Source organism: Branchiostoma lanceolatum, chromosome 7 (assembly GCF_035083965.1).
Source record: "Branchiostoma lanceolatum isolate klBraLanc5 chromosome 7, klBraLanc5.hap2, whole genome shotgun sequence".
NCBI lineage: Eukaryota > Metazoa > Chordata > Leptocardii > Amphioxiformes > Branchiostomatidae > Branchiostoma > Branchiostoma lanceolatum.
In genome coordinates this window covers 23,271,072-23,283,679 of record NC_089728.1, presented here as the reverse complement: position 1 = coordinate 23,283,679, position 12,608 = coordinate 23,271,072, and the positions used below count along the sequence as shown (strand labels likewise).

At 45.3% G+C, this 12,608-nt stretch overlaps 2 protein-coding genes across 4 annotated transcripts in view; both read left to right on the top strand.

Annotated features, from left to right (window-relative positions):
- Positions 1–12,608, top strand: part of LOC136438211 (phosphorylase b kinase regulatory subunit beta-like) — a 55,236-nt gene that overhangs the window by 3,534 nt on the left and 39,094 nt on the right. For all 3 annotated transcript variants that reach the window (XM_066432967.1, XM_066432965.1, XM_066432966.1), the window contains exons 2-3: positions 11,170–11,308; positions 11,691–11,790. In XM_066432967.1, coding sequence (XP_066289064.1) covers positions 11,170–11,308; positions 11,691–11,790 — 239 coding nt within the window. The remainder of the gene's footprint in view (positions 1–11,169; positions 11,309–11,690; positions 11,791–12,608) is intronic.
- LOC136438545 (protein TsetseEP-like) lies at positions 8,672–10,659 on the top strand (the record flags this gene model as incomplete). Its single annotated transcript, XM_066433372.1, has 1 exon — positions 8,672–10,659. A coding segment is annotated over one exon (1,062 nt), but the record flags the coding sequence as incomplete, so codon positions are not given.

Genomic DNA, 12,608 nt, shown 5'->3' with positions numbered 1-12,608 from the left:
TATAGAAACGGTTGATTGATTACGAGCAATATGTGGCACATGTTTTCTGTACCCACTGAGAAACATTTATTCACATACATGTACAGTCAAACTTGGTCTACCGACCACTTCCACAAGACGACCATCGGCTCAAGACGACTGCTTTCGGTAGGTCCGGATTTTTCCACAAGCAAATTTAGTCCAAGTCGGATCCATCGATCCGCCCCAATCCGGAGCACATGCAACCAAAATGTTGCCAAAGACAACCGTGTCATTTTCAATTGCGCGGCGACATCATTTATCAGCAAATAATTGCGGAATTTCACGGTAAAATCAGCCTGTTTGGGTTGGATTCCTTGCCGGGAGAAAAAACAACAGCTGCAAGATGAGAGGTCATAGGGTCATTGGGATAGTCTACTGTAATGTGGGTGCAGCTGCAATGTGTGAGTTATGATTTTACTCTACATCAAATAGTACAAAATGTAAAATTATTTCGTTAAAGAAGTTCTTTGAATAAAGAGAACAGAATATACAAAGAATGGATGACTTTGTAACCTTTTTTAGAGGATAAAAGGCGTCTGTCTTTTTTTACCAAACTGCTCCCCCATGGTACTACTAGTGAAGTAACCCAAGTAAACAAAGCGTCCCGCTAGGACCGCGCAAAAAGAGGCTCTGTTTGTCTGCAAATTTCTGGCGTCTTAGCCGTTTTGGAAATTCAAAACCAACACCAGGAGCAAAATAAAACCATGTACAACATTTTAATGGGTAACACTGCAGCTATAATGACATTTTTTCTGCGGGGATTTGAAAGAAGGCTCCCGAATCTTGCGGCGACCATGCGCCGTGACCGTTATCGGCAGTGTTTCCAGACCCGCGGGACCGAAAATCGAGTGGCCGCGACCGCGTTGGACAGGTGACCGCTATAGCCTAATTCTTAATGCTTATGTCAATGGGAAAAATCCAAGGGACCGACAAAAAGTGACCACTATGGGCAGGTGGCCGCTATGCAAAGGTGACCGCTAATACAGGTTTGACTGTATCTCCTGAACGCGTTGTCCAACGCTGACGTAGATGGAGCTTCTATCAAAATGTGTCCCTCCTTAGATGTGGATCTAAATAACAGTCCCCCCTTCAAGTTTACGGACAACCACTTCGCGGTTTTAACGTACGTTTCCACCCCTCCTACCAGACATGATGCTGGATCTCCTGTGGGCTCTAAGGAGAATATGTTAGTTCTGCCGTCTCTTAGGGTTTTCCCCCAGGTGTGGTTAAACAACAGACCCCCTGATGGTAATTTCCCAATGTCGTCCGTTCTGGATTTCATAAGGTCTGCTACCCTATCCCCCGCAAAGAATAAACATTTGAAAATTGCTTGATCCCATGCTAAAATAAAAAGTTTCGTAGGGGACCTCTCAAACTCCCTCTGCGATTCAATAAAGCTGCAGACCCTAATAATTTTTGGCAAGAAGACTGGTTTTGCCTGGCGCCGTGTAAGCCCTTGTTCTAGTTGCTCCTTAGTTACAGCTTTTAGGTATTTCTTGACCGCCGGACTGGCTGCTGGATTTCCCAGCCCTAATCTTTCGTCCCAATCTCCTCCCCTTCCTCTCTCCGTGAATACTGCTCTTAACTTTCCTATGTAGGAATCCACCGTTTTAAAAGCCAAGCGCAATGGACACCCACAGATCCCACTTAATTTGTTGGGAAGATCTTCCAGCCCTGCCCCCAGGACGGGTATATCACAAGACTCGTCCCACTACCGCTATCTTCTCTTTCTTCTCTGCCTGATTGTGTAGGATTGGCCACCAGTAACTCCTAGGATAGATATCAGGAACAACAATTGTTACTAAAGCCTTCTGTTGGCAGATTAACGCTATCACCGCTGGAATCAAGCTGAAGGGAGGGAAGACATAAGCGTTCCTGTTTCTTAACTCTTGAGCAAGAATATTAACTCCTTCGCATCCCGGTGTTGGTTCCCTGCTGAAGAACCCTAGTTTCCGCCCATCTCTGCCTACCTGAACGTTAGAGGGCAACGCCATCAAATTTGATGGAAACCGTCTTTGCCCCCAAATTCTACGTCTACCTTTTGCCACAGTTCCGGGAGTAACTGCGCATCTGTGAACTGATAGCGTCTAGATGGCTTATCTGCCTCATTCAGTTGTGAGGAGATGTACTGCAGGTTTAGATCTATGTTCAACAATACCGTCACCTCCCACAACTTCACTAATGCTTCGTTGAGCCTTGCACTTTTCCCGCCCTGTTTCAATCACGCTCCTATTAGGGTTTTGTTATCTACCTTGGCATCTACTCGCTTATCCCTAACCTTATCCTGAACGGAAAGCAGAGTTCTTGTCAGTGCCTCTGTCTCTTTTACTGAAATGTGCTCAACATCCTCTCCCTCCTCCCAGTAATCTCCGCACTCCACGGTACCTTCTAGCGCGTGTACTACCCCTGCCCACTTGAACCCCGACGCGTCTGTGGACAGCTCTAAAACTTCGTGCTTCTCTGGTTTCCACGTCATACAGCCTTCCCATGAATCTAGGAACCTCCAATATAACAGCTCCTCACGCACGCCTCCTCTAATCCTTACCTCCCTACTTTCCCTCTCTGCCGCACTGATTTCCGCAAACATTTGACGGCAGAACAGCCTTGCTGCTGGGACTGCTAACATGAAGGATGTTAGCTTTCCTGTCAACTTATCAGGTAAACCGAATGAAAGGGTCAACGAATTGATTATCATACCCAGGAAAACTGGGTTCACACTGGGGTTCAACTGAGATTTTTCCAATCCTAATGTGTATCCTAAGCAGATGAGTACATAAGACAAAACATGCCGCCTGAGCCAACTCATAGAATGACCCGGTGGTAACCGATGTGGAGTTCTTAAGTTGTAGCTGTCCTGCATGTCTATCGTCAATGTAAAGAGCTGAAGGTACTCCTAGTTCTCTGATTCTGTGCATTGCTACTAGCCCGACTTGTTGGTAAACAAATGGAGAGCATTTCCAGCCAAATACGATTACTGATGAAACAAAATGCCATTCTCCCCATCTAAAACCCACTAGAGGCTTGCTAGACTCCGTTATGAAGATGTGGTCATACCCACTTTTATCGTCCACAACTGTCTGGAAATGACCCTTATCTACATATCTAGTTACATCCAGAACTGTATCCAGGGTATGGGCAGTCCCTCATCCATAGGTTTAGGTATCTTAAGTCTAAACACATCCTTGGCTTGTTGGGTTCCACTGTAATCGGTGAAACAATGTAAGGAGGAGGTACTGAACCCACTCTACCCCATATTGCTACAGCCCCCGTTGCTATCCTGCTATAAATGGTTTCCGATATGAACTTAGCAAACGGAGCGCAACTCCTGCTATTCGGGAAGATGGCCGGAGGCGGGAATGCTGTGTCATATATCTTTCCACTGAAACGTCCCTTAAAAGGTCGGATGAACTTTACCATATCTACGCCATTGTTAATCCAGTCTCCCACCTCCGACCAACATTCATTATTCTGGATAATCTCATTCCATTCAGATGCATGTTCGTGTAATCCCCCCGCCTTAAACGTATTAGGATCTCTAAACATGATGGAATCCGCTGAAGCCTTCATTTTTCCCTGGACAACTGCATCTAACGGAGGTGGAACTACATTAGCATCGTCCCTGGCTCTTGATGTCCACTTCTGAGGTTCGGTCAAGAATTTATGGTAGGCTTCTAGCGACTTGACCGGAAACTGCAGTTCAAATGGTTGGATGACCTCCCCAACGTTGAACGTCTGAAATATAACGATTAATCCCAATAACTTCATGTGTCCATCATACCACCACAAAATATATTTTGGCAATTATCTGAACTTACCAAAGCTAAATTGATACCGTACTAGTATCAAGGGAGTTTTATCAGCTATACCAGACAGCTCATAACTAAGTAACTAACGAGGTTCCTCTACCCAAAAACCCCTGGGCTCAGTCTATCACATGCTGTGCACCTATGTGACAGGGATGGGCTACGACATAGTAAAATACCAATTAAGTAACTCTTCAATACATTTTAAATACAAAGACATTATGGATTAAAATTTTCGCGTTTTCACCCCAATCGAATAAGTCTACTTTCTCTGAACCGGCAAACATCAAGTAAAACCTAGCCCGGTAAAGAAACCTCGTCTTATGGTGACTGTAGCCGTAATTCCGGTCTTACCGGTTGATGACGGCAGTTCTTATATAAAACAAGACACCAACTAGCTTTTCTCAAATGCTCAGTGATAACCTTTCTGTAATCTGTAACTCCAACAAGTACTGAGCCAGATTGTATTGAATTTAAATAATGAAAACTCTGATTACCGTCTTGTATCATTAGATTTCCCTCAACACTAAACTTAAGGAAATTATTGTATACACTATTTAACCTTGTCGCAACTTCTTAGGTCATTTACATGGTTTGACACCACTTTTTTGAATCAATGGAAAACCACTCCATACCCTTTTCACCTAAAACGGAAATAAATCTCTGTTTTTGTGCGTCTTACTTCGTTTACGTGGTCTGGAGGTCAATTCCGCTTTCCTAGTTCTGGCAAAGGACCGCAAGGAGTATTTACATTGGTTTTATGATTCTAGTTGTTCCCAGGAAACCACTTTTCCCCATTTTAAACCAAACAAGAGTTCTACGACCTCATACCTTCGTCAAATGATTTTGACCTTTATGACTGACGTATTAGGAGTGTTTTTCATCAATCATCAATCATACCAGTTGACCCTCTTCACCCAAATAACATAAGTTGTCCAAACCTTCTTGTTATGACTATGAGCTTAACAAAGAAGGTTATGCTAACATTTATCATCAATTATGCAAATAAGCTCCCTCCTTATTAGCATAATTTGATTCAATGGTGTTCACATTCACACAACTTCCTAATGCCACAATTATGAAATTGCCGTCATTTACTAGTATGGAATTATAGTAGTTTCTCATTAATTATGCTAATTAGGCCCACATTTGCATATTTCCTATCTATCAACATTCCTCTCTTCCTTAGTTACAAATGTCACATATTTGAATAGTCATATCATGGAACACAGCAGATTTTTAAAATTGCCTCATTAATTATGCGAGTTAGAATTTGATTTGCATAATTATCATCCAATCATACAAAGCATCACGTAAGCTATCTACATGCCAAAAATCATGACCATCCATCAAGACCATCTCGAGTTATAGTTTTTCTCATTAATTATGTCAATGAGGTTCTCATTTGCAAAGCTGATATCTATTAATATTTCTCTCTTCCTCAGTTACATATGTCACATGTTTAAGAGTCCTATCATGGAAATTGATGGATGTATAAACTTTCCTCATTAATTATGCAAATTAGATACTGATTTGCATAATAAGTATCTAATCATGTACATCAGCACTCAAGCTATGTACTTACAGAAATTTATGACCATCCACCAAGCCCTTCTTGAGTAATTCCCTTTCACAGTCTGAAGCAAAACCTGCCCCTGCTATAGCCAACCCATAGGTCTGCTTGGAGACTACCTTACCATTATGCCTACAGCTGGCTCACAGCCAATTTGTGTAACTGACGTTTCCTGCCCTCAACATGACCCCTCAGGACCTCCTTGCCCTATCCATGACGCCTTGGAAAAATACAGCCGACACGTACACATACTTCAGCATACAATGTAACACATTTTTACACATTTCTCGTTAATTATGCAAAACACTTCGCCCAAAATCTAATCATCTTGAGATTTCCCACATACACACCGACACACCAACTACGACAACAAACCATCCAGGCGTTCTCGACTTATTCTGTTCACTAACAGACACACAGACAAGCACCATCGAATAACCTTGTCGACGAAACCATTTGTCGACGAAGGTAACTATCTTATCTGGACCTTTCATAACTTTAGCCGCTCAAATTGATCTTAATTTTAACTCCACCTTGTTAACATGACCCGGTATTCCAAATTTCAACTTAACTTGTAACTTCACAATTCTTAAAAGATCGTGTGTCTATAATAACAGTCATACAAAGTTTTACGTCTACTGATTATCTAAAACTATTACCCTGTTATCAGTACTTTCCTCGCTCATGTCTAACTCCAGATAAAGGACCCCGTGTTGTTACCACCTCACTTGTTTATTCCTATATCTATATATACATATATAGATAGAGTACCTACACACATATCAACATTTTACTATCATTTATGAACCATTATAACCAGACTCTTGCTTGCTGAAAAACTTCTTTAATCATATTCCAAATAATTGTTACAGTGTGGGAAATCTGATGACTGCTAACAACAATTCCCTATCACTCATTTTTACAACATCCAAGCTCTGATAATAGTTACCAAGTTAACAACATCTTCGGAATTACAGTTGATCAACTATACTGACATACATTCATTCGAAACTTTCCAAGTCGCAATCCAATCCGTTCCGGTCTGTAACATAATCCAACCACTTGAATACCATTAACAATTTTGATTCTGATTTACTTGACAAAAGGTGCTCTGCAATCTACAGCGAAATGGCCCAATAATTTGCAGCGAAAACATTGGTCTGTGGGGCCGGCCACCCTAACTCGGCCTCTACCTCACCCTCTGCCTCGCCCCCCTCCAGGCACAGTCACCTGACTCTGAGAAACCTGGGGTCCCTGGAACTGATTTTGAAACATTGAGGGGGCTTGGCCCTGAAACTGATTTTGAGGAAACATGGCCGGAGCTTGGCCCTGGAACTGATTTGGGGAAAGCGTAGACGGAAATGGGCCCTGGAACTGATTCTGAGGGTACCCGCCAAAACCTCCCTGGTACCAGACAGGATTTAAACCCTGGAACTGTGCCTGGTTCCACCCTTGTGGATTAAGCTGGTTCTGGTAAGTCAACATGGGCTGGGGAGGTGCAGGCATCTGTTGCAGGGGCCGAGGTATATTCAAGGGTCCTTGCACTCCTTGAAACTCCTCGAGCCCCTGGTTGAAATCTGTGTTAGTCGTAGCCCTATTCACTATAGTGGACACGCTTTTACACACTTGTTTGAGTAGTTTGGAACCAAACTGGTCCACCAACAACTCCTTAAAACGGAGGCTAAGGACATGCGGTTTCAACTGCGTCACAATTACTTTAAACTCCTCCGCTCTTGGGTGGCCCTCCGCCCTCGCCACGTCCACCAGCGTTTCCATCAACGCAACTACCTTCCTCCTGTCAAACAGAGCGGCTTGTCGTGCCGCCTGCTCCAGGATCTGCTGCTTTATGGCTTCTGCAGTTTGCTGCCCTGACAGCCTCTGAACCGTTGCTTCCAGCATGTTGAGTCTGTCCCGTAATGCCTACAACAAACATATCCACATATAAGGATGCATTATTCCACTTTATACCTAACCGTGCATCCCTCACACAAAATACCTAACCTTAACCCTCATGATCTCCCACAATGCCCCACCATGGATCCAACCTACATACATATCTACCTAACCCATAAAACCTGTGCCCATCCCATACCGACTTAATTTACACATTATACACCAACACGTGACTATGGGCCTATCCCATAATTCATCAATTTACACATCATATACCAACACGTGACTATAGCCTATCCCATCATAACTCAATTCACACCTCATAACCAACACGTGTTATGGGCCTAACGCCTTATGAATCAATTTACACATCATATACCAACACGTGACTATGGGCCTATCCCATAATGAATCAATTTACACCTCACCCTCACACGTGACTATGGGCCTATCCTATAATTAATTAATTTACACATCACACTCGCCCGTGACTATGGGCCTATCCCATAATCAATCAATTTACACATCACATTCACACGTACTATGGGCCTATCCCATAATCAATCAATTTACACATCACACTCGCCCCTGACTATGGGCCTATCCCATAATCAATCAATTTACACATCACATTCACACGTACTATGGGCCTATCCCATAATCAATCAATTTACACATCACACTCACACGTGACTATGGGCCTATAATAATATATCCATTTACACATCACATTCACACGTACTATGGGCCTATCCCATAATAACTCAATTTACACATCACACTCACACGTACTATGGGCCTATCCCATAATCAATCAATTTACACATCACACTCACACGTGACTATGGGCCTATCCCATAATATATCCATTCACACATCACATTCACACGTACTATGGGCCTATCTCATAATGAATCAATTCAAACATCACACTCACACGTGACCATGGGCCTATCCCATAATTAATCAATTTACACATCACCCTCACACGTGCTATGGGCCTATCCTATAATATCCATTAGTAAAACACACACATAAAACCTGAGCCTAGGCATAAAACATCGTTCAAACACATTCGAAACTCCAAATACTAATTGACCTACAGACACTAAAGGAAAACCAGTAATAACCACCTGTTCTGAAGGGGCCTGTGCTGGAGCCAATACTGGGGCCTGTGCTGGAACCACTGCCGGAGCCTGTGCTGGAACCACTGCCGGAGCCTGTGCTGGAACCACTGCCGGAGCCTGTGCTGGAACCACTGCCGGAGCCTGTGCTGGAACCACTGCCGGAGCCTGTGCTGGAACCACTGCCGGAGCCTGTGCTGGAACCACTGCCGGAGCCTGTGCTGGAACCACTGCCGGAGCCTGTGCTGGAACCACTGCCGGAGCCTGTGCCAGAACCACTGCCGGAGCCTGTGCTGGAACCACTGCCGGAGCCTGTGCTGGAACCACTGCCGGAGCCTGTGCTGGAACCACTGCCGGAGCCTGTGCCAGAACCACTGCCGGAGCCTGTGCTGGAACCACTGCCGGGGCCTGTGCTGGAACCACTGCCGGAGCCTGTGCTGGAACCACTGCCGGAGCCTGTGCCAGAACCACTGCCGGAGCCTGTGCTGGAACCACTGCCGGAGCCTGTGCTGGAACCATTGCCGGAGCCTGTGCTGGAACCACTGCCGGAGCCTGTGCTGGAACCACTGCCGGAGCCTGTGCTGGAACCACTGCCGGAGCCTGTGCTGGAACCACTGCCGGGGCCTGTGCTGGAACCATTGCCGGAGCCTGTGCTGGAACCACTGCCGGAGCCTGTGCTGGAACCACTGCCGGAGCCTGTGCTGGAACCACTGCCGGAGCCTGTGCTGGAACCACTGCCGGAGCCTGTGCTGGAACCACTGCCGGAGCCTGTGCCAGAACCACTGCCGGAGCCTGTGCTGGAACCACTGCCGGGGCCTGTGCTGGAACCACTGCCGGAGCCTGTGCTGGAACCACTGCCGGAGCCTGTGCCAGAACCACTGCCGGAGCCTGTGCTGGAACCACTGCCGGAGCCTGTGCTGGAACCACTGCCGGAGCCTGTGCTGGAACCATTGCCGGAGCCTGTGCTGGAGCCAGTGCCGGTATCGGAACGGGTGCCGGTGCGGCCACCGCTGGTGCCGCAGCTACCCCCGACGCCGCCGCAGGACCTGCTCCCGGAGGTGCCGCCTGTCCTCCCGCTTGCCCTCCCTGCTGTGCTGCTCCGGCCGAAGCTGGACCTGCCAGGTTTCCCTGTCCTGGGGCTGCTGGCTGGTAACCATGAGGTGCTCCTAACCGACTCGGTCGGCTTTGCCCTGTCGGTATCGTCGGTACCTGAGACATCTAAAAACATGTCCAAAATTAATAACCAACCCCATCTCCAACAGGACGTATCACTCGTCTCCCGATTCACGCCAACAGCCCGTAACACGACAACTCTATGAAGGAAGACCGCCCTGACATATCGTACAGCCGTGCACGTGGCAACTTGCATACGTGCAGACAACTTCCACACTTGACCATTCGACTAAAATCTGAATACCAATATATTAAATCTATAAAGAAAGCCTACAAAACAAAACAAAAAAACACCTTGTTACGCCAACCTTCGTTACCTCTACCACTTCTGCCCAAATTCTCCACTCCTCTCACTACTGCCCTGCTTCTTTCGCCCGCAGACCACTCTCCCTGTCCGCTGTACCCACACTCCGCGGTGTCGAGCGTTCCGTCCGTGCCGCTCGAGACGTGGCGGAAGGGTCCGTTCACTGCACTGACCTGTACGTTGGCTGCCCCTCCTTATATAGTAATTATTTTAATCTCATTAGGGATGAGCCAATCACTGCGCAGGAAAGTTAGTTAAGCTATCCACATGATAGAAACAAGTATACAGGTTTGGTAGTGTAAAAACCAAAAAGGTCCGGACCCGTTAGACTGGTCTATTAGTGGAGGTTTTGTTGCAGTAGTGGACCCCTTGGTGGTTTGACCACCAGCTGTTGGGACCTGGGGAATTCTTGTCCCAGATTTGAAACTAACAGGTGTGAGCGACCACAACATGCCAAGAATGGATGTATAAATTTTCCTCACTACTTATGCAAATTCAGTCCCAATTTGCATTATTTGCAATTCATGGCGTACATCTCTGTCTAAGCTACCTGCATAGTAAATAACATGAAAATCTGTTGCTCCTTTCTTCAGTTATTCTCCTTAGAAAATTTTGACAAATACGCCATTGCAGTTCCAGTGACACATATACCAGGGGGTCCAAAATCGACCTTGACCTTTCTCCTTCCAACACCTACCCACATACCAAATATCATTACAATCCATCAACACATGCTTCAGTTATGCTGACTTAAAGCATCCGGTGACACACACATACTCGCACTCAAACACACACGCAAACACACTCGCGGTGAATGCGGAAGCGGGATGCGCCCCATAGCATTACCTTGTTGATGGACAGGTGTGCCCTGTTGCTGACAAGCAGCCGATGCACATGTAAAGCAAGGTGCGTATATCTGTGTAAGGCCTGCAGGCAGTGGCTACTGACAGGATGATCCTGTCAGCAGTGGAAAAATCTGTGCTGTTGACAGGGTGTGGAGCGACAGATTGGGGTGGTTGTCTGGATTTTCTACCCTTCTATGGCATGGAGCTTTAGAGAATTTCAAGTTGAAATGGCATGGGGTATTCTAACTTCTATTATACCCAATTTTAACTTTAAAATTCCCCCTCAAGAAGCCTTTGAAGTTGCAAGGCTTCCTTAGGGGGGAAATAACTGTCAGACAGGTCACAGTTGAAGATTGGTCAGGACTTGGAGGCACGACTCTTCCCCTCTTAAGAAAAAACCTTTACAAGGACATCTTCTCTCTTTTGCTTCCAGCAAAGAACCAGTTACTGAGTAACCAGAGCCCGACCCTCGGCCTGTTCAGACTCCACACAGACGGAGCCTCTCCTGTCTCTAAAGTGAGAGACAACATCTACTGTGCTACAGCGGTGTGGGGACTGGCACTGGCCTACAGGTGAGCTGACTACACGTTATTCACATTTCTCACTTCAAGCACAACAGATTGCAAGAGACTTGATGTTACAGACAGATTTGAATATTATATTTGGATGCAACAACTCTCACAATGCAAAAAAAAGGATTAATGATGTGTAAAAGACTGCCTTCAGTTGTTATTAGAAAAAATACAGAAACTCATGATTAGTCCGGAATGCCAGGAAGCAAACCTGTGACCTCTCATGATCAATCATGTCCACCAGCCCAGCCACTTGGACATTCAACGCCATGCAAAAATGACTAGTACCTGCACCAGACAAATTTCACCTGCACTACCTGTTTTTCACTACTGCACCATGTATGTATGCAGTATCTAAGTTGTTCCCTTGTTTGGTATCCAGGCGTATTGACGACGATCGAGGCCGGACCCATGAACTTGAACACTGCACGGTCAAGTGTATGAGAGGCATCCTGTACTGTTACATGAGGCAGGCAGAGAAGGTCAGCAATATCTCTTTAATTTGTCTCTTTAATTTGTTTGATTTTTATTTCTGTGAAAGTACATAAATGTAATGAATTTTACAAACTTTAAGTTGGCCTCCGGTGGTATCTTGATACAGATACCGTACTATTAGTTAAGGGCCAACAACCCACCCAACGCCTGGGCAGTGACCTACAAACACAGAGTGAGCAAAGCCAGACTGGGTGTAATGTACTGTCTACACTCAGTCTGACAGAAAAGAGGGTCATTGTTGTCATTATATAGCCAATTCAAACTGACACTGACATTGTTACTGTTACTTAGTTTGCAGTTGGGTCTGCCTTCTCTTAAGAGGAGGGAGACCCAAGTTGAACATAAAATGGAAAAGTAGTAAGACGTATAAAATACCGCGAAAATACGTCAAAAATACCCCAGATCTTACCTCTGGTTGGAGAGTACTGATCAGAATCATATAGCCAGATGGCGTTGACCAATCAGAAGGCTCCATTTACAGGTCATTATTTTCCCATGTGACTTCATTTTACAGGTCACTAATCTCCATATACTGACTAGTTGTTCCAAGGTTCCCATTGGTCCAATTTTTTGGAATGTTACCATTACATGGGAGGGTGCTGTTTTTTTAATTTGATTCTAAGGAACTTTCTGATAGACAGACTTGTGAAAGCATGTAGTGCTCATTGAATTTAGTAATTATCAGAAGTATTTAGTAAACACATTCGAAATCAATAGTAAATCCTATAAATAACAACATTAAATGTTATTGCTAACCTGCCCCCCTTGTCAGTGCCGAAAGACAGCGGATGCTGTCTGAAACATC